The sequence below is a fragment of the Siphateles boraxobius genome, unplaced genomic scaffold, assembly GCF_051911475.1.
Source record: "Siphateles boraxobius isolate OS27281-9 unplaced genomic scaffold, OSU_SipBor_1 8, whole genome shotgun sequence".
Classification (NCBI taxonomy): domain Eukaryota; kingdom Metazoa; phylum Chordata; class Actinopteri; order Cypriniformes; family Leuciscidae; genus Siphateles; species Siphateles boraxobius.
The window spans coordinates 9,227,649-9,254,612 of NW_027509208.1; the positions used below are offsets into that span (position 1 = coordinate 9,227,649).

The 26,964-nt window shown below is 39.2% G+C and overlaps 1 protein-coding gene across 1 annotated transcript in view; it reads right to left on the reverse strand.

Moving 5' to 3' along the window:
• syne1a (spectrin repeat containing, nuclear envelope 1a) overlaps nt 1–26,964 on the reverse strand; it is a 119,433-nt gene that overhangs the window by 24,575 nt on the left and 67,894 nt on the right. Inside the window, exons 76-115 of the mRNA XM_077221161.1 lie at nt 26,519–26,784; nt 24,252–26,406; nt 23,814–24,151; nt 23,474–23,618; nt 23,157–23,366; nt 21,792–22,075; nt 21,264–21,429; nt 21,004–21,159; nt 20,577–20,729; nt 20,031–20,213; nt 19,749–19,886; nt 19,466–19,651; nt 16,518–16,640; nt 15,742–15,924; nt 15,210–15,353; nt 13,202–13,405; nt 11,932–12,066; nt 10,403–10,525; nt 10,160–10,321; nt 9,672–9,872; nt 9,044–9,217; nt 7,628–7,819; nt 6,967–7,098; nt 6,701–6,801; nt 5,647–5,803; nt 5,245–5,364; nt 4,975–5,133; nt 4,660–4,875; nt 4,458–4,559; nt 4,242–4,361; nt 3,931–4,131; nt 3,405–3,578; nt 3,182–3,313; nt 2,266–2,462; nt 1,996–2,128; nt 1,723–1,905; nt 1,460–1,609; nt 1,149–1,325; nt 749–904; nt 469–624 (exon numbers count right to left, since the gene is read on the reverse strand). Of these exons, the coding sequence (XP_077077276.1) occupies nt 469–624; nt 749–904; nt 1,149–1,325; nt 1,460–1,609; nt 1,723–1,905; nt 1,996–2,128; nt 2,266–2,462; nt 3,182–3,313; nt 3,405–3,578; nt 3,931–4,131; nt 4,242–4,361; nt 4,458–4,559; nt 4,660–4,875; nt 4,975–5,133; nt 5,245–5,364; nt 5,647–5,803; nt 6,701–6,801; nt 6,967–7,098; nt 7,628–7,819; nt 9,044–9,217; nt 9,672–9,872; nt 10,160–10,321; nt 10,403–10,525; nt 11,932–12,066; nt 13,202–13,405; nt 15,210–15,353; nt 15,742–15,924; nt 16,518–16,640; nt 19,466–19,651; nt 19,749–19,886; nt 20,031–20,213; nt 20,577–20,729; nt 21,004–21,159; nt 21,264–21,429; nt 21,792–22,075; nt 23,157–23,366; nt 23,474–23,618; nt 23,814–24,151; nt 24,252–26,406; nt 26,519–26,784 (8,787 nt within the window). The remainder of the gene's footprint in view (nt 1–468; nt 625–748; nt 905–1,148; nt 1,326–1,459; nt 1,610–1,722; nt 1,906–1,995; nt 2,129–2,265; nt 2,463–3,181; nt 3,314–3,404; nt 3,579–3,930; nt 4,132–4,241; nt 4,362–4,457; nt 4,560–4,659; nt 4,876–4,974; nt 5,134–5,244; nt 5,365–5,646; nt 5,804–6,700; nt 6,802–6,966; nt 7,099–7,627; nt 7,820–9,043; nt 9,218–9,671; nt 9,873–10,159; nt 10,322–10,402; nt 10,526–11,931; nt 12,067–13,201; nt 13,406–15,209; nt 15,354–15,741; nt 15,925–16,517; nt 16,641–19,465; nt 19,652–19,748; nt 19,887–20,030; nt 20,214–20,576; nt 20,730–21,003; nt 21,160–21,263; nt 21,430–21,791; nt 22,076–23,156; nt 23,367–23,473; nt 23,619–23,813; nt 24,152–24,251; nt 26,407–26,518; nt 26,785–26,964) is intronic.

The following is a 26,964-nucleotide window of genomic DNA, read 5'->3' on the forward strand; positions in this document are numbered from 1 at the left end:
GGGCAATGCAGCTTCAAAAAACACATACAAATATGTAGTTATGAATCAATCCAGTGAAACAAATTCAAGGTAAACAATGTAAATGGCTTACAACACTTATTAGTTAAAATTAGTAAATGCATTAACTAACTTTTGATATAGTATTTGATACAATACAGTTGATAAATAATTTTAATCTTTGTTAACGTTAGGTCATAAAAAACAACTGTTCATTGTTAGGGTTCTTGTTAGGGTTCATCATATCGCATGGCCATTAAATAATATTAACGGATACCATTTTTTACATTTTATTAATGTATTAGTAAATGTCGAAATGAACATTAACCAGGACTAATACATTCTTTAGAAGTATTTTTAATTGTTAGTTCTGGTTAACTAATGTAGTTAACTAATGCTAACAAATATCGTCATGAAGATTACAAATGCCAAATCTAGATGCTTCACTGAACTGCATTACATGAAACATACCATGTGATCCAGATTGGCCCAAGACTGGTTTAAGCCTTTTAGGGTGTCCATAATAACAGAGCTGGCTTCGCCTTTCTTATCCTGGAGTAGAAAGCATCCTTTCTCTTCAGCCCTCTCCAGATCCTTCTCTTTCTCCTTTACCAACACTTCCATTTCCTTGTATACACAGACAGTCAGATCAATCTTTAAAAATCTTTTAAGCAATCTTTACCCATGAATACATACAGTATTGTATTCTGTGTATTGTGTAGAGCCTAACAGCTACGGTTGTAGTATCTACCTGACAATCTTTAAGTGCATTCTGGGCAGAGGAAACATCCTCAATCCTGTGCTTCTTTTTGAGTTTCTCTTCCTGTACACTAATCCAGGTCTTCAAGGTCTGAACCACATTCTCAAACTCTAACCAGATTTTAAGCAGACCCTCTAAAACCTGAATCTGTAAAACACAGAAGGCACCAGTTTGGTATATGATAATAAAAAAAAGGTAAATTACATACAATTATGGTCCAAAAGTCACAGTCCACTTGTAAAAACACTTGTTTTTGTCATTTTTATCATTTTTTCAGTACAAAATATATCATTATAACAATTTGAGTGAAAAGTTGAATTGAAAAATTAGTTTAAAACCTGATGATGCATGTTCCAGCAAAAAATGAGAATTTTCTAAATGTATGTCTTACCTTCTCTGTAACGAGTCCCTGCAGTATCTGCCAGCGGCGGTTCATGGCCCCAAGACGCTCAGCAAAGTCAGTTTTGTCACTGCGTTTCCCCTCCACGTCCTGACTGCTGATTTGCAGAACTGACTGATTCACAAAGTCCACAGTCAGCTGCTTACAGGACAGGTCAATCTGAAAACCCTGTTTAGAGGGGTCAATAAAGACAGAGAGAAATTTGGTATCTTTCATGCCGTACAAAATGACTAATTCCATGTTTTATTCTTTAGAAGAAGAAAAAAAAACAGTTCTTGCAGCCTTTTCTAACTTTTTCGTACCTTGTATTTCTGAAGGTACATTTGCACAACCTCACATCCCACTGCCCCCATGATCTTCTGCTGGTCCTCTTGGATGATATTCTCCATGAGGGATATCCAGCTCATTAGCTCTGTTATTGCATGACGGGATGGCAACTTCTCCATCTGCAGCTGTTTGTCACAACATGGATGCAACTTTTAGCAAAGCCACGTGAGCATGTTAATTATCATCACACCCTTCTTTAACTGAAATGGGCCAATGCAACCAGTCCCAGTTATCATACCTGGTGGAGTTTCTCCTGGACCACAGGGATTCGGGTGAGAAGATCGGCCCATTGCGTGTCTACCTGGGCCAAGTTTGCCCTGAGTGCCGCCGTGTCCACTTTCTTAAACCGGAGTAGCTGATTTCCCTGGCTCTGAACTGATGTGCGCAAAGACGACTTGGCGTCCACTTCTTTGGAGAATTCCTGCAGATATAGAGATGATATAGAGTGTGTCTGTGAAAGACAAGTGAGACCTAAACCTCTTTTATTAGGATATTTAATGGCCGTTCTCACCAGGAAGGCATGAAGATGGTCTCTGACGGTCTCTAGCTCTTGAGGTACTGTAACAGACTGAGTGCTCCAAAACTCCAGACGGTCTAGTGCCGAACTCAGCCATTGGCTTAGCTCACCTGACTGGCTCTGATACCTACAATGAAATATGAAGACACCATGCAACATCAATTAACTGAATAAACAATTAGGCCAGATTCAATAAAGATTCTACAGTAATCTTTCTTTAAGGCAGAAGAGAATCACAAAGAGAAAGTGATCAGATGTCCTGACCTGATCCAGTGTTTGAGGGTGGAGTCCAATCGGTGTAGCTCTTTATTGATCTTAGTAGTGGTGCTGAGCCAGTGATCCCCCAGCTGATTGAGCTGAGCTTCCAGCTCTGAGCAAGACACATGTAAAGGCAGCCTCTTCTCATCCTCCAACAACTTATACAACTGCGGCTGCCACTCAGACATACCGGCCTTCAGACGCTACAGAGAGTGGGATAGTCAACACACCCTTCCTTTTAGTTTTAGATTTACCCTTCCTTGTTTTTAAATCTTCTCACATTCCTAATGTACACTACCATTCTACAACTGGGATCTTTTTTAATAAAAAAATGATCAAAAGTAACAGTAAATATTTCTATTTCAAATAAATTAAGTATCTTTAAACTTTCTATTTATTAAAGAATCCTTAAAAAAGTATCACAGTCTCCACAAAAATATTAAGCAGCATTGATAAAAATTTGAAATGTTTCTTGATCAGCAAATCAGCATATTAGAATGATTTCTGTAGGATCATGTGACACTGACGATCGAGTAATGGCTACTTAAAATTAAGCTAATTAAGGAATAAATTACATTTTAAAATATATTCAAATATAAAAAAGGTTTATTACCGTTTTACTATATTTTTTCATCACATTTAAAAATCTTAATAAATCCAATCTATAATCTGTAATAATATATGAAGGTGTAAAGTATAATTTTACTTTCTTAAATTCAAATCTACATCATGTTTTCTAATTTAGTTTCAATTTAAATTCCTGAATTGATTAATTCAAAAGGCATTCTCAATTTGATTTCTAATACTTCACTAATGCGATACTGTGATGTAATGTCTGTAATGTAAAATAATGGTTGTATTGATTTTTTGATTGGTGTAACCGTGTCTGATTCAGTGATCTATGTGTGTGATGGAGTTGTACCTGGTATAGAGCAATTCTATCCCTCAGTCTGTCCTCTGTCTCTTCCACCAGGCCTACACTGGGAATGCTGCTTTCCACTGCCTCCAGCTGCCTGTACACGGCCTGATAATCACCCACCAACCTGCTCCACCACTGAAGCCACAAAACACATGACAGTTATTTACTCCATATGCACTTATTATAATCTGCATCTATCTTATATAGAAACCCAATTCCACACAACCTCCAGGATCCCCTCCAGCTCCACTCCTCGTTTGTGTGCCTGTTTAAGTACAGCCTGGGCCTGAGCCACAGTTTCCTCCAGGCTTTGGACTTCCCGCTGCACCACCAAACCACTGACCTGCCTGAAGAAGGCCTGTGTCAGGACAACATGTGTCTCTAGCCCCTCAAAAAACTCCTGCAGGAAGAAAAGACAGACAGAAAATATGAGTACATGCTCTCCAAAAGGGGACCAAACATCACTATATAATAAATTATCTTAGAAAGTAGGTGGCATTGACATTCACATTATTGAGAGAATTTGATTGCATGAAATGAGAGTCATCAATATGTTTGGTTGGTTTTCCAAGATAAGAAAGAATGTAAAATGTATACGTGTACACTATTGTTTGGGGTTTGTAAGATTTTTAAAAATGTTTTTGAACAAAGGTGTCTTATGCTCATCAAGACAAGATTTTATCACAATTTAAAATAATATAATAATAATAATAATATTAAAACCAATTAATCACAAAAAACGGCTGTTTTACCTTGTGTTTGTTTAGGAGAATCTGAACCTCAATCACTGATCCCACTTTCATTTTCTGATCAGCAGCCATTTTGTCCTGGGCGGTGTCTACCAGATCTACCAGGTCTTGCAGAGCTCTCTCATACTGAGCCTTTAGTACCAAACTCTGGTTCAGCCCACTCCGTTTGGATCCCACCATCTCCACCAGAACTTCATAAGCATCCTGCACAGCAGAACACAATGTCAAGTGGAAAGTGAAATGGAAATCATGAAATCAGCAACTGTAATTGCTGTTTCTAAAGCAAACAGCAGGAGAGAGACAGATGTGTGTACCTGTAGTTTCAGCAGCTCTTGAGTGCAGAGCTGGCTGGGCTGCAGTGTATCTCCTCTGCTTCTCATCTCAGAAACTTTCTGTTCAAATTCCCTCAGACTGTCCTCAGCTTCTGCTAGAATCTGTTTACATTGAAATTTTCATTGATCTTACTCATAATCGATTAACAAAGTATTGCTTGGGGTCATGCAAACTGTCATTTTGAATGTGTGTCTGACCTCCATTTGTTTAGAAGCAGGCCGATCCATAGCTGCATTCATTTTCTGCAAAAGCTGGTACTTTGAGTCACTGAGTGCAGTAAGTAACAGTCTCAACTCAGTCTGTGAAATAGACAAAGAGAAAAATATATTTGTGAGAGAAAAAGCAAGCGAGAAAAAACAAAATATTGATTAAAAATAACCAGATACAAGCGACATATACCTGGAAAACAGTGAGTTCCTGCAGCTTGTCTTTCATGCGGTCACATCGCTGCTCCAGCTCTGTGTCCAGCAGCTTTAGTCTCCTCTCCAAACTGTCTAACACTTCCTCGACCAAAACACTTCCTCCACCTTCATCCCATAGCCGCTCTGTCCCTCCGAGCACATCCCGACATTTACAAACCTCCTCGCTGACATTCTTTACCTCCTTAGCCAAACCCTGAAGAGACAAGAGCAGAAAAGATATAGTGCCAAACAGTGTTAGTGATTCTTATAACAAAAATACTTTAAGACTCTCATGAAAATGACTATGTCTGACCTCAAGGTGGCCCAGGTGAGTCTCTGAGTCATCAGATAATAATATTGGGCCAGATACGAGCTCATTCTCAGCATTGTCCAGCCAGGAGGAAGCTGAGGACACCGCCTCATAGAGAGCCCTTTCCAGAGCACATGCACGCTTAGTGTCAGCGCCCCCTGTCTGTGGGGAGGACATAAAGGAAAGAATAGCTGAAAATAAATCTTTGCTAGCTATAGTAATACAAAATCCTGGTGCAGTTTAACATCATGTTAAAATGTTCAGTGGCAGTACCTGAGGCAAGTCCTCCAGGTCTTGGCTGAAGCCTTCAAACAGACTTCTGGGTGACAGGATATCCTGACTCACTTGCTCCCCTCTGAAGAGTCCACAGGGACTGGACACTGGCTGGTATAGCTAAGAGAGAGGATGGTCCTTATTTATTTAGAGCAGAGAGGCAGTTTTTATGTTTTCTTCTTTTAGTGGACAAGAAATTAGTGCTGCAGGTATTTTTTGTAGGCCAGAACTTCTGGTTCCATCGTCCTGAAGTCAATATTTTTTTAATGGGTTACCCCTCCTGATGTTTTTAAAGCTTTTACTTGTCTTGTAAAAGGCGGTTGCTAACAAGTCGCTAAATGGGACTATAAATGTTGTAAGGGAAAACAAAGCTCAATTATAGTGTTGAAGTTGACTATGTACCATGTGACAGTGTGACTGCTCCATTGTGTTTAATGACAGCTGTAGTTTGTTGTTAAGGTCTTTGCTCAGGTTCTCCCATTTGACTCTCATTTGATCCTTTGTGCTCATGCTCTCAGGCCATTGACCATCAACCCCTTCAGAAATTTCTGCAGGAGAACTACAAACAGTGAAGAAAGAAGCTCATTATGAGTCTGTGCTACATACACTTGTCTTTCATATATGTTTGCATTATAACTGTCAATTAATTAAAATTAAAACTTATTAAAAGAAACTGCTTACATTATATGACAATTAGTAATCAAATCACAATTAATCAACTCTATATCATCAATTTTTGCTAAGAATAGTCACCAAATGAATACTGATCCATGATTAATTGCTTTAATTAAAAGGGGCAAATATTTTCTTGTGTATAGTGATGTGCATCCAAGTGTAACTGATTATCGAAAACTCAAACTTGGAAGCAGATAAACACAAGCTTGCACAGGTGGGGTTTAAGGCCTACAGTTCAACGAAAAGTGGAAGTCATGTCTAGAATGGCTGGTATATGAATCAATTGTAGGACGTTCAATGGTAAAAGGGGGGTTTGTGTGAAGGGGGTTTCTTTTGTGGTTGGGACAAGTCAAGAATATGAAGGACCATTAAACTTCTATTGGTCATATCGGCAGTATATCGTCTACATGGACGAAGACCGGTTTGGGAGTGTACAGTGATCATTTACATTTCAAAGGGTTGTAAATTTAACTCAAGTAAATTTTAGCAAGCCACAGTCAAGTCGTTTTCACTGGAAGGTCAGAGTTTAATTAAACAAGGGTCAATAAAAAAAAAACATATGTATGGATGAATTGTTCACAATAAGATCTATAATATGCATTAAGAAAATATAGAATATAGAAATATATAACTTTTTGTATTTCATGCCGACTTCAATATTGCATTATTTTATCGCACCAAATTTGTGTTAAATTGGCAGGCCTGATTTGTAGAAGAGCAGTTTAAGTGTGCTAAAGAAAGACGTGAACATGTAGATAGTGAGCAAGTGAGCAGGACCGACCTCTCTCCATTAGGTGTTGTTCTCTGTGAGAGAATCTCCTCCCCTCTAGATGCTACAGACTGCAGTAACTTCTTCTGTTCGCCAAGCTGCTCCTCTAATTCCTGCATTATATAGAAGAGCTGATGTCAAAAATCTAAATCCATTCCTGCCCATTCAAATGCAACTAGGATGTTTTTCTAAAGCCAATGTAAATATCAGCATATAATGTGCTAGTTAAGTTTATTGATATCATGTTATTGCTCAACATTCGTTGTTTGATTGTCTACCCTCTGTCTTTGCACTGTGTCTTGATGCTGCTGGTTGCGTGTGGATCGCGCCTGAATGAGCCAGTCCATCATATTGGGGCTCTGAGACAGAGACGAGTCTGATTCAATGTCCTCCTGCTCCTGAAGTGACCCCTTAAATAAAGACACAGAAGTCAGTTAGAGATGTTAATGTATGGCAAATTGGCTGGCAATGAAATTTGATTTTTTTTATAAGTATAGAAAAATATTAAAATTATTAAAGGCTGCGATTTGATTATTTTCTGCACAAAAATATTATATCAGATACAAACTTATGTTCGGTAAAATTATTTTATAGAACGTGTCCAAACAATTAACCATTCAAATTCATTGACATAATGAAGCTTGCATCAGGCTTTTATATGTCACCAGCAAGTCTCTTTTACAAGAGCTGGGAGAAAATTCCAGACTTGCTCCACAATTTGTTAAAAGACTTTGTTTCAGATGGAGAGCAGTGGAACATCTTTCACAACAATGAACAGCGCTTGGCATTCTTCTGTACCGCTGTTCACAATGCATCCATTGAGGCGAGGATGTGTTTTTAGTGGTATGTGTGGGCAAAAGTACTGATTGAACATTACTTTGAGAAATTGTAGCATACAATTTCTCAAAGTAATGTTCAATCAGTACTTTTTGTCCTCACCTGGATGTGGGTCTGTTTGTCTTGGAGGATGCGCTGTAGTTCCAGCAGGCTGGATTTGAGGCAGTATAGTTTGAGGGAGAGCTGCTCAGCGTCACCCCGTGTACCGGCCTTCCCCTCCATCAGCAAACTCTCACTGTGCACTGACAGCTCAGACAGACACAGCACCTTCTGCTCGATCTCCAGTAACATGTTCTGAATCAGGAACAAAAGATTACAAGACAAAATTGAGAACCGATTAGATATGATTCAGCAATGTGATTCATATTTTAGGATTGTTTGTGCTATTAACATTAAGTCAAACACCTTCAATTAAATGTAATTAAACATTAATCACATTAAATTAACAATCATGATTTGGGTTTGGTAACATATCTTTTTTGTTTGTTGTTTGATTCAGAACCACATGTTTTAAGACAAAGTTTGATTTTAGGTGCTACCATTGTAAATTCAAGTAACAAAACTTTCAGATGAGTTTACCATAAAGATAAAGTTGAGGTTAAAAGTTGTGGATTAGTTTGTTGTCAGATATGGGTCAAACACCCTGAATGCAAAAAACACAACAGAAGGGGTGTAAAAAAATACGTAAACAGGAGACGTGTGTAAGCAGTGACTGATAATCTTCTTAAGCTGCTTAACCGAGTCTTCAGACATCTATATCTCTACCATACTACATGCACACTAGTCCACAGACATTAGTGTACTACTAACAATTGAAACAATAAAGACATTTTTAAAATCTACATTTTGAATAGATCAGAAGTGCTGGGATGGGCCTGCACGGTAGCTGGAACTGAATGCTGGTTAATAGTGGAGACAGCATGTGGCATTCACTAGTGAGAAATGAGCAAACATCCACTGCAGTAAGCTAAAGGTCAGGGCCACCCTGACTTATCACAAAGAGTCTAACTCTCAGGTTAAAGGTTAACTTAATCCCTACAGCCCTCTAATCACAACACAAAAGACATGTGTGTGTATGTGTGTCTCCTTGAAGAAATGCAGACATGCACTGTGGGACGTCCCATGACTGCAGGGAAGAAGAAGCCCTTAATCCTAATGACCAACAGAATGGGACAAAACCGACACAGCTAAGCAGATTTACTGCGGCCCACAGTAGTGAATCCAGAGATGATTAGCCACCAGAATCTGATGAATTTACATGCTTGAGAAAATCTTAATGAATTTTCTAACTCAAATTTTGCCATAACAACTCAGATCTGTCTTTTCAAAAAATGCACAAGTGTTCTGAAAATATGAAATTGGTTAACTGAAATGAACTAATGAAAATCAAATTAAATAATTTCAGTGAATCATTTTCCCATAAAAAATATCTATATCATGATGCATACTGTTATCAACCAAAATTTAGGAATGTTGTGGCATGTTTTTTTCTTCTATTTCCCACGCCTAGTCTCTGACCTGGCAGTCGATCAGCTGTTCCTCCATGTCCATGTCCTGTGGTTGTGGCTGAAGAGTGGAGCTCAGTGTGGCACGTGTGCTGAGCAGCCAGTTGTCAAGCTCCTCTGCTTCACTATGGTAACGCTGTAGCGCTTGTTCCTGCCTCTGTTCTTCTAACTGCTCGCTCAATCGCTCCTGCAGGTCAGAGAATGCACAAAATTGAATATGCTAAAAGCAAGGGTATGTAATAAGTGATTTCTTGTTGGTTCTTCTCAAGCCAAATAAGTCAGTGTAAAGTAGCAGACAAAACACACTATCGCCATTGATGCAAACAAGTGTGAAAACATACTTCCAGTTTGTTCAGTATTCTTTATCTCTTTAATTATGCTTCCTGGGAATATGTTTAGGCTTGCCTGTTATTTGCATTATGATCTGGAATTAGTGTTTTTTAATCAGAGAGATGTGCTGATAGTTAAATCAAAAGACTAAAATAACTACCACTAGGACACACATGACAATTTAAAATAACCAGTATGTGCTAAACAACAGTGCGTAAAATAACCAGAATAATCTACTACAATCCTTTTTTAACGGACAATGCAGATTTCTTGCTGTCGCCATTACTTTGCATGATATTACTCCTGCTTACCTCCAGAAGTTGTCGCTTTCCGGAGGCCTTCATGTGGATGGTGGCCATTCGCTCTCCCAGTACAGTGAGGGTTGACTGCAGGGCCAGCTGGTCTCCGGCATCTGCCTCCAAACTGTCCTCATCCATCTGCAGCTCCCGGGAGAAGCAGGCCTGCAGAGCACTGATCTCATCCTGGAGCATTAGGATCTCATCCATCAGAGCCTGAAGAACAACCATCAATCATAAAATTGCTTCTATTCATTTCTGGTTTTATTAGTACGTTGATTTGCTCTAGTTGTAAACAATAAAATTACATTAAAGGCTACATGCCACAGAAAGGAAGATACTTCTAGGTAAGAGATTAGTTTTAGACATACGAGAAGTTGGTAATCTAGAGGGTAACTCTGTCCTCTGGCTTGTATCGCTAGTCCAGCAGCAGGCTTGAGTTTTTTATGTGATCTAGCTTTAGTGCGGTCATCTTGCTTTATCTGATCCTCTGTTTCTCTCACCTGGTGGGCGGCCATCTGGCTCTCAGGAGTCTTGCTTGGCTCTAAGCCCTCATTTAGTGCGGTCTCAATGGACTCCATCTTTGTGGAGACGGATTGCAGGGTCTCCTGATAGTGCTGCTGCCTCTCCAGAGCTTCATATAGGCTCTTCTGCTTCTCACTGATCTATAAAAAATAAATATGCTAGCCAACATATGAAGAAGTGATTTGGATTTTGTAATGTGAGATGCATCTATGGATATTTACCACATTCTTCAAAGTCTCCCATGAGCGTTGTAGGTCGTCTAGGTTTGCTGAGGAAGCTGACTCCATGGAGGGGTCATACAGCTCCTGTAATGGAGCTCTACTTAAAGGAGCTCGTCCTGAACCCTACAAAAGACGTGAAATTATGTCAATGAGTGTGACTGAGAGTGTGTGCATGCATGAATGAATAATAAACCAAACTGTGCTGGTTCTATTAAAATACAAGAAAACAGTAGTGATACTAAGGTGAGCTTGTGTCTGCATTTCGCAGATGTTGCACATGTACCTAGTAACAATATTATGCCAATTTATTTCACACACTGAAGTGGTTAACCATGTGTTTGCCAGATGCTTAAACACCTAAAAAATCTGTGCTAACTAAAATATCGTTGTCACTGCCTGAGGCCATGTTCAAATGTGTGTCAACTCTGTTCATTACATGGCTGATGTATGTTTATACAAACAGTCAGAATGAAATCAGTGATAAAGTTCCTCAAGAAAGTCAACTGAAGAATAGAGATCCCACTGTAACAAAGTTCAAGTTCAGGGAAGAAGGAGGCGGGAACCAGCGAACATTACGTAAATTTAATGACAAAATAAACATAAACAATAAAGCGAAAGTAAAGCGGCAGCCCCTCACAGACAAGCTTGTGCAAACATCCGCATCGCTATGATCAGATTTCTTTCTTTTTCGTTTTCCTATTGCTGTCATTTTTGCTGTGTGATTATTTTATTGAAAGGAAAGCACACATATTTACATATTCATCTAAAGGCTGCTCTCAGTAGCATGTGCGGTGTCAGGATGTTCGCTAACAGTATAACACTGCTCATATATTTCAAACATCCTTTTACCCCAAAGCGAAGAACGAAAAAGAAGTGAGTATATCGGAGCCTTTAGTTGGACAAATATATAGGGTAGTCCTCTCTTAATTCAATGCTGCTGTTTCGGGTTGATTGGAAAGCTCAAACAAACAGAAATGTTTTGAAAGCATCCAAGAGTCACAATGTTTATACTTTGAGGAAATCATGCTACAAATGTCTTAGAATTGTATCTGTGTATAAAGACGATAGAAGTATTTTAAAATAAATAAATACTCCAGAAAAGGTAAGGGAAAACCATTTCCAGGTTTTCCATAATCTTGGGAACCCTCAGACTAACATTTGGGCTTTTCACACTTGAAATATTTAACCATGGGTCATTCTAAACCCTGGGCGAACAGAATCATGTTTCACACTGCTCATAATTTACCCGAGATAGACAATTACTCCTGGGTATTTATACGCTGACGTTTGAAAGCGTGAAACATTCATTTACATGGGGTTAAAAGCGGTGTTTAGAATGACGTTAACCCGAGTTTAAGCACAGTGTGAAAAGCCAGATTCATATTTAAATCAAGAACAGAACAGTGGCTACTGTAAGAAATCAATTGGTCAAGTTTAAACTGAGTTAAAGTGGCTGATCTGGGATAAGTTGATTAAATGTGATAAGGCCGGCAGGTGTTAGTGAGGTATGGGTTAGAGCCACGGAATACCTGAGAGGTGTCAGCGTTAGGCCCGGGTGAGGGTGATCTGCAGGCGGGGGGAGAGGAGACCTCGCTGTTGGTGCCCTCCTCACCAGACTCCTCTGTGACCGGGGAGAGGAGAGTATGACAACGGCCAGCCGTCATCTGACCATTAAAGAGCCAAAGAGACAGAGGAAGAAAGAGAAAGAAAGATACATCAACAGCGAAACAGGAGTATAGCACCAAAGGAAGAAGGGAAAAAAAACCAGAGGAAGAATATTAGAAGAGTTGGGAAAAGTACACTATCATTCAAAACTTTGGGGTCAGCAAGATTTAAAACATAGAGTAACTCTTCAATACTCTTCAAATATAGAGTAAAAACAGTAATATTGTGAAATATTACTGCAGTTAAAAATGTCATTAATTCCTGTTAATTCATGTCACATGATCTTTCAGAAATCATTCTAATATGCTGATTTAGTGCTTAAGAATTGTTTCTTATTATCATCAATGTTGGAAACAGTTGTGCTGTTTAATATGTGCTGTTTAATAATTCTGTGGAGACCCCCGAAAAAAAAACCCAGCATGTATTTTAATCAAAAATCCTTAATTTCTTGACCCCAAACTTCTGCAGTAATGTATATTCCCAATGGATCTGACAGGAAGTAATGATTCAAGCAGAAAAGCAAAATAAGACCCTGCAAAGCACCAGAGAATTATAGACAGACCACATTTGTTAAGAGTAGCCATGACTAAGCCATTCACAGACCTCTCGTCATGATAAAGGAATGAACTGGGTCAGGAAATGGGGCAGAGGATATGCACAGACTCACTGTAAAAATACAATAAGATGGCATACGATAATGAATTGTGCTTGCCAGCACGAACTAAAGTAATCTGAACCACTGGAGCACTCCAACATTAGACTAAATTTAGATCTAGCTCCAATGACTGCTGAAGTATCGCAAAGCTACACTCCTTTCTCTGCAAGTCTATAAGGACTGAGCGACACAGCTGGAGCGTGAGCTGAACTGTTGGCCGTTAATGTGGAATCCGGCCCTGATCATGACTGATGCAACGCAGGGCAACTTAAATTTCCTAATAGTGTTGACAAAGTCAAGGCCAACTAACACCCTCATCCTGTTTCCTGTTTCAGTAACAAACAACAGTAGGGATACACAATGCAAAGGCACATACAACCCTGTGGGAGAAAGAAGAGACCCATGGGATGCTTATCTGAAAAAGAGCACCCAGTGAACCCCGCCCAGTCCTAACATGTGTACAAGTGTAAATCACTCACCATGACAACAGAGGGGTGTGTTGGTGGGTGTTTGGGCATCTCTTCCTCCTCATCCTCAAGCTCCTCTAATCCGTCTGAGAGGCCGTCAACCTCGCTGACCGTCAACAGCATGGTAGCATGCTTGGCTTTCAGAGTCAACATTTTACACTTGGAGTTCAAGGCCGATATCTGCTCCTGGTAGCCTTTAATCTTCAGGGCCAGTTCCTGTCACAATGACACATTACATTATTATTCCACTGAGATCCATGCAGCTGGGATACGTCCAAACATATGGTTCCTGGATTAAGTCCCATAGATGAGGAGTGAAAAGGGGGTTAATGCAGAGAGCGGCACCGGCGAGCTGAGCTGAGAAATTCCCCCTCTCTGTCTGTTAGCAGTATAAAAAAAAAAACAGCACAGCCGAGCAATAGCTCAGTCAGAGGCATTTTGAGCTAGCAGCCAATCAGAGAGTGGTAGGAGAAGCCCGACAAGCCAAGCCTTCGGGTAACGGTGAACGTGATTGGCACAGAGCTCGACCAACTGGAGAGAGTGGGAGGGGAGTAGAACAAGGAAGAACACTTCCTCCCCCTAACCGGCCAACTCACACACATACAAAGACCACGGGAACAGGAATTGAGGGCTTTTTTCTTCCTTCACTTCCTCTCTTTCCACCAATCCCGAAGCTGTTTTCCTGACAAACAAAAGAACTGGTTGCGAGCGAGAGACTTAGAGGGGAGGAAGGGGGCTCACATTGCATATTTTGTATGGCCTACAGAGCCCCCCTCCCGTCTTTCTGACTCTTTAACTGTCATTCTTTCGCAAACACACACAGACAGGCCAGTCTCTGATAATGAGGTCATGTGGAAGAAAGCTGCAGCTGCAGCACTCGGCTCTGCAGAGGAAAATAACCCTAGGTAATAAAGCCACATCTGCCACCCCAACTAAAACAAGCTGTGCTAATAAAACATGGGGACGTGAGACTCAGTACAGGTTTAGGTTTATTTATTTTTGGTGTGTTTAAACACTCTTGTTTTTAGGGCTGCACAATCAGGGTGGAACATTTTTTAAAAAATTGATTTTTTAAAATAAGAATTATGATTGCGACTTAAAATGTGATGGCTGTTCTTGTTTGTAGGGATGCACAATTTTTCATATATATATATATATATATATATATATATATATATATATATATATATATATATATATATATCAATATATATCAATAAAAAATAACAACAATAATACAAAATAACTATTATTATTATTATTATAGGCAACAGCATACCCGGGACCCTATAGACAAGCTGTTTGGAGAATGGATAGATAATAATAAATATTATTAAAATTATTATTCCTAAATAAAATATTAAACAAAAAAGTATTTACATTTTACTGTAAAAAAAGAGTATTTAAAAAAATATATAAAATTAATAAATCATTTGTTTTACACTACAACTGTACAATTACAATACTAATATTTATGGATGTCTTAATTTCTTCATTTTCAAATGCTTTTAACCCATCAAGCTTTTGTGTTGGCAGAAAACCACGTAATAACGTGATTTGATCGCACAAAGCCATATATCAATTTGATTAATCGTGTAGCCGTACTTGCCTTCATGTGTGTGAATGTGTTTGTGTGTGCAAATGTAAAGAAACAGGGCAAAAGGGCGTGAGAGAGAGAAATAATCTGATGTCTCTCAGGAAAAACAGACTGAGGTCAAAGATCGCAGAACTACCTTTACACTCATTGAGAACACTTTGGGAATTTATGGCCTGACTCATTCCAGTCCAATGTAGGTAAACTAGCAAAGCAACGAGGTGAGTAATAGCTAAGACAACATGTCTGCAATGAATTGTGAGATTGACTGACTGATGCACAAAGCAAGAATGATCATAACAGATTCCAGTGCTTTTGTGAATAAACAGCTTTCTTTTGTGAATAAATAGTATTTAAAAAATAAAAATTATGCCTTAAGCATCTATAAAAGTAATAACAATATGAAAGAAGGATGTCCTTCCTCACCTCATGATGTTGTATCTGTGTCTGAAGCTCATGTATGTTTCCTGTGGCAACAGGGCGGTCCTGAATGACACGATGCGCCTCTTCAATAAGTCTCTGTAGGTTCTTGACTTCCTGTTCGTATTGCTCATACTGCACCATGGCCTCCTGGGGGAATGTAAGAGAGATGCTAAATGAGCCGTTAAAAACACAAGTGACGAGCCCAAAGGAATCCCATGACCATGCTATATGAAACCATGCAGATACACTGAAGTGGCCAAATTCGACACTTCTGTAGCATTTTATATTTACCCCTGAAGCCCCTTCATAATGTCAGTTAAGGTTTCTTACATCAAAAACAATCATAATTTAGTTTTAGGATTAAATAGGTTAATGCTACTGTAGATTTAAGATATGTACAATGGGGTCAAAAAGACTACTGATCTAACTAACTTTGTTATATATCAGCATAAACATTTGAGTGAAAGCTTGAATTGAAAAATCATTCGAGTACATCATCTCAGAATATGTTGTAATCTGTGTGTAGACTAGATACCTGTAATATATTGCACTGTTGAATGGTATTGTGTTGGAGATGGCTGCTTTCGTGTTGAAGACTCTGTGCAGTAACACAAAGCGGTAATGCAGGCATTACATCCTCTGGCAGCCGGAGGGCGCTCTGACACATCTGCATAGCCTGCACCTGCTGCTTGAGACCCTCCATCTCTGACAACAGGAGCTGAGCAATAAATATGAATCATTAGTTTGATGGTACCAGTGATAAAATCAGAATATCTGATTTCTGTGTCAGAAAAAAGTCTGTTTTTTTTCTTCATTATTTATTTTTAAATCAGTGTTTCTAACCTGTTTTACCTAGGAAACATATTATATCATTTGTGCATAACATATTACATAACATATACAAATTTAAAACAAGATCAAATTTACTTGAGAAGCAAAACTTGTTACTTGAATATATATTTATTAAGTTAAAAATTAAGTTTATTTTTGCCTACCTTGATGTCAACCTTTTTCGTTCTTGTTATAAGCATAAACCATAAACTACATGTTGCAATAATTATGCATAAAACAAGAAAATAATCTTAATACAATGTATTTTTTCTAATAATAAAGATCCTTACTGGAAAAAAAGAATAACAAAATAACTAATAATAAAGAATAATTATTTTTGCAGTGTATGAATGTGGCAACACTACCCTATGCAGTACAGAATGTAATGATTGCATTTTAATCAGAGAGTAAATACATTAGATAAATCAGAGGAATGGAAAAAAATGTGTTAGTAGAAGATAACAAGAGTGATCGGTGTACCTGTCTCTGAGCCAGCTGTTCTCTGAGGCTGAGGCGAGCCAGATCAGCAGAGGCCAGAGTCTCCTGTACTCTCTCTATGGACCGATGGAGGCTCTTCACATCACTCTCCAGTCTCCCCAGGTCCTACACAGAGAAAGACAAACAGTAAGATCATTATGTTCATCCCACTGACAATTGGCTTTACAGAGACAAATGTCTGTAATGTTTTTAGATATTTCATTGATTATTTATCAAGAATTACATCCATCTATCCCTGTAAACACTGTATAAATGGTTGCTTTCGTGGTAAAGTTTGTAATTTCATGTTGCATCAAACTGCATTACCCTTCTTAAATATGATTCAAAAGACTTTCCCAGGCTGCCACTGAGCAGAATAAAATGAAACAAACAGATAATCCCACTATTAAAAATGACAAAACTGAGATTAACAGAAAAAATAACAGAGAAAGGAAACGAAAGAAGGAAAATAAAGGGGCCTATAAGAGTGGTGCTATGCTAAACAATGGATTGACTTATCGGCATTTGGCACTGTGAAAGCACTTGGTTAATTAGCAGAAGCGCTAGCTCCCCCTTTTGGCATATAGATATATCCATCGAGAAAAATCCATTTCAGTTTACACAGTAGCACTCATTTAACTCAAACGCGACTGCAGGTTCAATCATGTGGGGATCCAGAACTGAGATCACAATCTTGCTAAATCACCACAGTGTCCCTGAGCAAGAGACTAAATTCAGTGATTTACTTCAGAGAACAACTGCTAAATGAGACATAAGCCTACAGAATACAAGCAGCTGAAGTGGTCCTAAAATGTTATAAAGTGGTGCTCAAAACCAGATCAATGTAGCTCTAAAGAGCGCAAAAATGAAGAGAGCATTAGTAGCTATGGTTTTATAGTTGAGCTGAAACAGTGATGGCATAAGTATACTAACTATAAAAGGGTTTCCTTAGAAAAGTTAATTTACTAATATTTTATAATGTATGCATTATATACAAATGTTTGACTGCAGAATGCTGCCATTGACCAATCAGAAAAAAGTATTCAAGAGTCATATAACAAGTAAAAAAATAAAATAATCTCCCATAAGGCTATATTATTAGAGACACGGAAACGAAGAACAGCGTATATTGCTACTCATTTAAAAATTTGCTGAAACCTAAACCTTTACAGAGTTATCTGCTCTTTAATCAAAAATGGAAGTACAAACCAATTTCTTCATGGCTTGATGCCAGTTAGACAATTTATGAGGACTAATTCATGGGCACAAATTTTCTGTTCACTACTGATTGTATGGTTTAAGATAAATCTATAAAAGAATGTTAAGATAAAGCAGTGTTTAGAAGGTTTGATGTATTTTATATATATTAGGGCTGGTCCAAATACCATTTTTTGAGCTTCGAAGCTTCGTAATGAACATCAAATATTCGAAGCTTCGGAATCTCTATATGTTCCGAGAAAAAATGTAAGGAAGTTCCGGGAGTCTCCCGCATATTGATAGCGGCTCCCCGAGGCCCCAAAATTAGTTCAAATCTCCCGGAATCTGGAGCTTGCGAGCTCCAAACCGTGTAGCGAGCGCACGACAGAGAGGGAGAGAGTAAGAGACCTTGCGTGTGTGTACAAATGTGCGTGTGTGCCTCTTGAAGCCCATGTAAGACAGACAAAACCGAACAATCACCCCCGTCAACAAAAACCGAACAGTTTTCTTGCAAGTTGGGATGTCTGATGTCTGTCTGTCCGTTTTCATTTTGATTATTTCGAGAACCGTTCATCCAAACGACTTCACAAGGGAATGCAGTGTCCTATTTGGTGCAATATAGATAGACAGGCGAGACGCGACACGTTCAGAATTAATACAATTAATAAACTACAGAACAGCGCAAGCGGGAAGCGGCCTCACGCGAGCAGAGCTTATATGCTCCGAGAACGGACAATGCGATATAAAACACACACACACACACACACACACACACACACACACACACACACACACACACACACACACACACACACACACACACACACACACACACACACACACACACAGGTCTGTTAACTTAAGCAATATTTTTAATAAGGTAGTCTTATAATATTTTTCTCACTGACAAAGTAGGGTAGATTTAAATGAATAAAAACGGAATTTAAATAAATAAAAACGAAATTTAAATAAATAAAAATAGTGTAAAACATATTCAAGCGCGAATGAGAACCGTTTCTAGGGGGATGCCAGGTGTGCAAAAAACAAAACAAAAAAAAAACGAATATTCGAATGTCAAATTTTCAAATCGAATACCAACCCACCGAACGAATATTCGAATATTAGAGTCCAGCCCTAATATATATATTTTTTTAAAAAGTTCCACTGGCAAATTTGATAAAACTGGGATCCTCTACTGAATTTTGTCAAGAATATACCATTTATATTTGCTGATTTGTAATGGCATTTTTAATTAACCTATGGATACATCTCTTCATTCTTTTGTTTCGTTATATTTTTATTTATTGTATAAATGCAGGATTGATGTGGGTGTTTTCTTGTTTTTTTAATTTGTAAATGTACTTCTCTGTGGTACGCATACACCAATTTAATAAACAGACAAATTAAGTCTAGCAAAGAAGATACAGAATGATGAGGAATTATACTACTATCTAATTTGCCACTAGATGGCAATGCCTTTCTAAATTTACAGCAGACTTGAAGCTTGAAGTGGACTAGAACAGTGATACTGCAGTTTTATTTAGCAAAATGACATTAAAACAAAATGGATTTAAAACTAATTATAAATAACAGTGCTATTTACAGCTGAATACGAGACATTGAGGCTTGACTATAAATCCATTCAGCATGACGCGTCACAGCACACTACAACCCACATGGGTACATGCATAGCCTATTGCAAAGTTCTCATATTAGTTTTTATGTAGTGTGTGTGACATATTGTTGTGAATTACCTTGGCTGCATCCTGTAGTGTCAGGAGTCTTGTTTTGGCTCTCTGCTGCAGCTCTTCAGCATGTCTGCTCAGATCTGCCACCTGCTGGTGGAGAGCATCTGTCTGGACCACCTCATCCAGCAGACCCAACCTCTCCACCAGACCCTCAAACTCTCCTTGGAGGTCTTGCCACTGTTGTAATAAGGCCTGATTGAGATATATCACAAAATATCATTAGATTTCTGCCCCAACAGCTACTGAAAATCCTGAAAAATTGTGATCTGGATAAAGCGGGCGTCACAACCTGATGGGTTCTAATTTGCTCCTGCATCTGAGAGGCTGGACTCCACATCATGTTGGCTGAGACCACCGTCTCTGCTTTTTCTGTCCAGTTAAGAGTTAGCGTAAGCATTTCATTAAATTCTTCAAAGTTCTTCTCTGCCTAAAATAGAAAAAGGGCCGTTTTGTTGAACACACTTTATAGAAAAATTTATCAAATTTAAAGATGAAGTGTGTAATTTCTGTGCCACTAGCATCAACACAAAGATAATGACTGTTTCCAAACAGGTTTTCCCCCAAAGCTGACCTTCTGAAGGCATGTGGTCCTTCCCTCCGCCAGTCTGCTGGTCTGAGCATGAAGCTCGGTCAGTTTACTTAGGCTGGAGCCCAGCTGTTTGGCTAGGAGAGGGTTCTGCTCTCCAAACTCCTGCACTGACACATCTAACTCAGACAGAGCACGGCCACACTCCTCTAGCTCCTCAAATAGAGTCTGGATTAAGAGAGGAAAAAAAAAATAGAAAGAAATGGTAGGTTAAAAAAACACACTGTTTAAAGTTAATATGCAATGATAAAAAAGTGTTGTAAGAAATGACATGCCACCTTGTTGCATTGTTGTTATTGTTAACTAAAAATAAATGTATTGAAAATATTTTTTAGAAATTGAAATCAAATATAAAATTATTAAATAATACTAAAATGCCTTGTAAACTGCACTCATTCTGATATATTTAGAAATCAGGTTGCTAGGAAGTAATTTTGGAATAGATGCATGTCATTATTTATAGTGTGCACTTCAGTAATTAGGGCAAGTATTTACCACAGCTTCCAATGCAGTGCTGTATTCATACTGTACCTCTGTCTCCTCTTTAGCCTCCTCAACATCCATGGCTTTCTGCTTGAGTTTCAAAGAGATGAGTTTGACTTTCTTTGAGATATCCTGAAGTCTGGAGTTAAAGTCTTCTTTAATATCTCTGCTGTGTTGGACCTGTCTTTCCCGTGCCTGCACCTGAGCACAGGAGAAAAAAATAGCTAATTGATAAAGAGATGTTACTTAAACTTTCAGTAGTCAAAATCAATACCAGTAACTGGTTTTCTGTTGGTCAATGAGGCTGCCTTTATAAGGTCTAATGCACAGATCTTATATTTATATATCTTATATTTGACACAAATACAATCTTTAGTCTCGCCTGTTTACATTTACAAACTGAGTTTACATTAATTCCTCACCAGAATTAATTTGGTACCTGTATTTTTGAAATTCCTAATATGAATTAAGGTACCTGATCTTCTGCAGAGCCCAGAGCCAGTGTGATCTCTGCCAGCTGGGTGCTGATCTCAGAAGGAAGAGTGGCATGGAGGTCCTGATATTTCATCTGCTGACGATCTGCAATCTGCTCAAGGCTCTGGCGATGAGACTGCATGCCACCATGAGCCGTCTAGCAGAAACCATAAAAACAAACCATACATATAATGAGTAAAGTAAACCGGGTTGTAGGATTTTAGAATGCATCTCTCCACTGTGCATGGTGCGCTGCAGTACCTCCAGGTCAGTGAGCAGGTTATCCAGGTCTGCGCTGGGACTCAGCAGCAGCCCCTGGGTGTCCTGAATCCAGCCTTTCAGCAGACCCAACTCCCTCACCACTTCCTCTCTCTCCAGCAGCTCCACCTGCACCTGCTGTCGGCTAGCGCACACCTCCTGCAACAGACTGAAGGAGAAAAAGGAAACAGAAAATACATATTATGCAAATGATTGAAGATGTAAAAGCAAATGACAGAAAAGTAGGGTTGGAAATTTATAAAAAATTACTGGAATGGTTTTCATGACATGGAACTGGAATAGTTTTGTCTCAACTCTGTCAATTCAAAGCTAAATAATTGTATGGATATCTACTCTCAAGCACACAAAAGACAGACAGAACAATAAAATGACAGACAGATCTGAAAAGTTGACAGAATTTAGTTGATAGATAACCTACAATTTAAATTGCAAATAAATCAACAATTTCTTGGATGGATGGACGGACGGACGGACGGACGGACGGCCGGATAGATAGATGGAAAGACATACTTGTCATATTTCTCCTGAATGCTCTGAATCTCCAGCAGACAAGAGTTCTCTTGGTTTTGGTGTTTGCTGGGTGTGGAGGGTGCAATGACATGAGGATGGAGAAACAGGTTGAGCACATGGTGTCTGATGAGGGTCAGGGAGCTGCTCTCTCTCTCCACCTCTCGACTGAAGGAGTCGTGGTACTCCAGAAGACTGTGTAGGGCTGCCATACTGGAGGCTTTTTCCACCATGCTGTCAGGAACGCGACTGTGCAGGTCCTCACAAACAGCTCGCATTTTCTCCAGCTAATCACAGAGATGTGGGATGGGTTACTCCAACAAATTTTACTCCTATTAATAAGTGCTACTATCCTCCTATAGCATTCATTTTATTGTAAAAAAAAAAAAAAAAAAAGAAAGAAAGAAAAGAAATGTTTATTTTTTATGTATAATGTTATACATTTATCATGTTCAGTTGCCATTAAATTGAAATGTTACAAGTTTTGGACGTTCATTCAGCTATGTAGATTTAATATGTAGATATAGATTTAATTTATAGATTTAATTTTATTGCTTCTCTTCTGTAAACGCAGTTGCTGATGTCTTAACCCCCTTCTTTCATTTAATAAATGTAAAATTGGGGATAAATTACTTTGATTCAAAAAAACAAATATATGTATTGCATTGCAGAAGGGGGATAAGACATCAGCAACTGCGTTTACAGAAGAGAAGCTATCAGGACATCAAAGAACTCTTAATAATGAATTAGTCATGAAACAGATGAAAACAGGTCTTTGTGGCTTTTAGCACTCCTCTCTCTGTGCTACATAGAGTTCTGCAAGAACTATGACTCTTTTTTTCCTGAGTGATGTCATATCCTCAGTGGAACAATGAAACAGGCTTAGGTCACAAAGAAACGACACAGAATTAGTGTGCGCTACCAAAAATAAACAAGACAAGGTACTGCTAACATTACTGTGATTCCAGCAGAGATTTATGAGAGAAGTGGTGAGTTGGCAACTTCCATGTTGGGCTATTTTTGTATGGACTATCATTGCCAAGCATTACATCATTCCCATGCCACTGTCGGCGTCTGATGCTCTGGTCTGATCTCAGATCCACAACAGTGGTTCACAGCTTACAGAATAACTGCTTTTACTTCATCATAACTCATGCATATGGCATCATAGGTTAGACTTTTTCCACAGGTATTAGGAAATAATGTTTGTTTATTTACTTAATAATATGCTATTTGGGCGCCTAACAATAATTGTATGGCATTTTGTATCTGATTTGCACTGATTGCATGTGTTTGATTACATTCTCTGAATTTAAAGAGCATCTTAGTGTAATAAGTTGTGAGCATCTACTCATGAAGTTTCCTTACCTTCTCCCTGGTGCATCTCCAGTTATCTGCAGAGTCTTGTAGGGCTTTCACCTGAGCTCTAGCAACACTGTACAACCGAGTCCACCGTTGCCTCAATGAATGGACCGACTGAGAAGTAGTGTCTTTTATTGCAGACTGATCAAACTGGGCTGCTTTTTCTTTCAGTTCATTTAGTGCGTCCTCAAGACCCTGAACTTGTAACATAATTCTCTGATGACAGAAATGGAAGCAACAGGAGATATTTAGAATAACCGCAACACCCATATCAAAGTCAATGTTTAAGGAGTTAGGCAGGAAAAGAAATGCATAGTCACAACCTGGTATAAACAAAGCTTGTCTTCAGCTTCTTGCTCGGAGTTTGCTCTGGCAGTTGTAAACTCAGTCATCCTCTTCTCAACTTCATTCATCTGCCTGATAACTTTATCTGTTTCATCTGGGAATGATCTCCACTGAATTATGCTTCTAACAAACAAATAAAGTGAATGTGTGTGACTTCAAATCCAGTTGTTAAAAACGTATAAACTGTAAAAATCAATGCCTGTAAATCATCATATTGTTAATATGAATAAGGCAATGCAAGTGTGGGTCTTGTGTGAAATATTTAAATATTTAAAAAATATTTAAACTATTTAGATGCCAAAACCTCATTAGCATTACCGTTCCAAGTTGTCTCTACGTTGTTTTAGCTGCTCAAAGACCTCTGTGCCCTTGTGATGAGACTCCACACAATGCTGCTGGATTTGCTTAAATACAGTAGGGCTCAAAAAGTCACCCATTTGAGGGATTAGATCTTGCATTTCTTGCCTCGTACACTTGACAGTTTGTTCCCGGCCTGTTATATTTTCTAAGTCCTTGAGGCAGTCTGAAATTTTCTCCAGGTCTACATTATGTGGGGCCTGCTCAAGTAGAGCACCAGCTTCCTCAAACCACTGCTGGATGGTTAGCAAGGAATGGTGGTATCTCTGGAGCAGGGACAGAACAGACTGCAAGGCCACCTGAGGATAAACAGTTCAAGGGAACATTTAGCTCACCTTCAGTATTTCATAACAAAGTCAGAAAACACAGGCTAACTGTCAGGAATTAATATAGTCTTACCTGTTTAGCTTTAAAAGCTTGTTGAAGATCATCCTTCAGCTTTGGAATGTCCATCAAATTGGTTTCAAAGGGTTTTGGAAATGGCTTTTGTTCACTGATGCACTTCTCTTTCTCCTGATTAGTTAGACCTTCTAATACTCTAAACCTAGATTTCATTTCTTTTTGAAGTGCTGACAGTGATCTGACCTCCTCCTGCACAATCTCAATTTTTGCTTCTTCAAATATTAATGGACATCTCAATTGATCCCTAAGACTCTTGAGCCAGTCTATTGATACTTTAATATCAGTTTGATAATCCTTATTTCCTAAAAAACCTCTCTCACATTCTTCTATGTGTGTATTAATCCTTTGCTTTAAAGTAAGAAGTTGTTCCTCCCTGAAGATTACCTGAGTCTTAAGGGTCTCTAAATCAAAGTGCTGGTTGAGGTCATCCGTTTGTGCTTTGAGACCCTCTGGATAGGAACTAACCACTTCAAGACATTTTGATAGGTTGTATAGAGTAGATAATCTCTCTGTGACATCTACCTCCTCATCTGAGTCAAGTTTGTCAAGCTGTTCCTTTAATCTAGTGATGCTATAGTCCATTTTCTCGATAACTGCTTGGTGATCATTTAATATTTTCAATTTTTTCTGTAATTCTCTCATCCTACACTCTATCTGCTGGTTAAGACTGCCGTGGAGATAAACTAACTGGTCAATGACTTCGGGAGCATAAGGCTGACCCATGCTAAGGAAATCCTGAGTTTTACCTCTAAGATCTTTCATTCCCTGAAAGAGATTTGCAAGACCTTTCAGGAGAACTTCATAATTGTTGTGCAATCTTTCTCCCTCTTCTAGACTTTGGTTGGCTGACATCTCTAAACTATCACATTTCTCCTGAAGTTCCTGCAAAGCTTTTCGTGTGACATCAATGAGGGACTCAAACTCCCTGCGTTCCAAAAGCACTTGTTGGATCCTGTCACGTTTCTCTCTAATCAACAACAGCATGTCATTGTACTGTTGTGGAAGGCCATTGAGTTTCTCATCTAGGTAGCAGTGGTCAACCTCATTTAAGGTGGGAAGAATCTCCTGTCCCGCCCTTTGGACAATAAGCAAAAGATTTTCATACTCTGAAGCATGATCAAGAAGCTGTTGGTATTCGGTCAACTGGTTCTGAAGGTCTTCATCATTCCCGCTCAGGTCAATAATTGGAAATGTAGCTACTTCAGCTTGTTTTAGCCACTCAGAGATCCTGTCAAGGTCCACTTTAAAGTACTTCCGAATGACTAGTGTTTTCTCTAGATTCTGCAGATGCTCCTTGCTCTTTTGCAAGGAGGCTTCGAAGGTGACTTGCAACTCCTCCAGCTTCTGAAGGGTCACCTTCTTTTCCTCCTCGGTTGCATCCTTTACTAATTCTCGTCCCTGTGTCCAAAGTGACGTGAGCTCCACCTGATATGCTCTTAGACTGCTGGTAAAATTCTTACAAGTTGACACCTGCTTGTGCAGAACATTTGGTAGGAGCGCCACATGATCATCTGCAAGAGCCCTCTGCTCTTGCTTCCGGATCCATTCAGCTGCCCTGTCGAGGGCTTGTAGGAACTGCGTTCGTTCTGTAAATACTTTACTGATGCTTTTACGATATTGAGCTGCCTTAGTTCCAAGCAATACTACTTCTGCCTGTGCTTCCTGGACCAAAGTCTGCAATTTCCTCCTTTCATTAAGTCCTAGGCGATAGGAAAGGCTGTTAGCATCTGTCACAACCTCTGCCAGAAGCTTTTGCTTGGCCTCCAGTTCTGCACAAAAGCTCAAGTGATCAAACAGAAAGCTTTGAGCCAAATCTGGAGGGGGACTGGTCTTAAGAACCTCAGAGAGGGACGGTTGCTGCAGCTCAGCCCATTCTTGTGCCTCCCGCAAATGGTCCTCAATTTGACTAAATTCTTCTAGTGTTTGGACTGAATCTTGGATTTTCTTCTGGACAAGCGATTCCACCTGGGTCCAACGTTGCTCAAGGTAACCAACCTGCTCTTTAACCAGGTCTCTGTCTTCTAAGCTCAGACGAGGCAGGATTCCGTGCCTATTATTTCTCAGATCATCAAGCACACATCTCTGGTCCTGCAAGTCTGTGGACAACTTCTTCAAGGCATCCAGACACTCAGCTGTGCTCTCAATATCTCCCCTAGAAAAGATTCAGTATTTTTGTGAACAAAGAGAAGAATGATGTCTGAAGATCAACACATGGTAACTATCAAACATGAGAATATTGTGCAAAAAAAGGGAATGTTGCATGCCTTGCCAATTGATCCCATTTCTTGGACAGCTGGTCAAACAACTCCTCCACCATACAAATACAGTCATGATAGTCCCCGCTTCTCTGTAGATCCTCCTCTTTCTGTTCCAGCAGCTGTGCAGCTTGTCTGCCCAGATCCAGCCAAGCACAGCGCAGGCGCCCAACTTCCATAAGCTCGGGGGACTCCTGACCAGCCGTTAGCCTATTAATGCTTTCTCTCAGCTGGGTCAGCTCAACCTGCCTGGCGCGCATCTCCTGGATAAAGTCCTTTGTGGCATGAAATATGGGGTATTATTAATAAATGCTGCCTGTCTTTATTTGATATCCTGCCAAATGGACAGCTCTGGATGACGCCCTCTGTCAATGGCAGAGAGTGAGCTTTGAGGTAATTGAGGTTTTCATTCAATCTATTGTTGACAATTCTCAGCACATCCAGAAATGGTAATA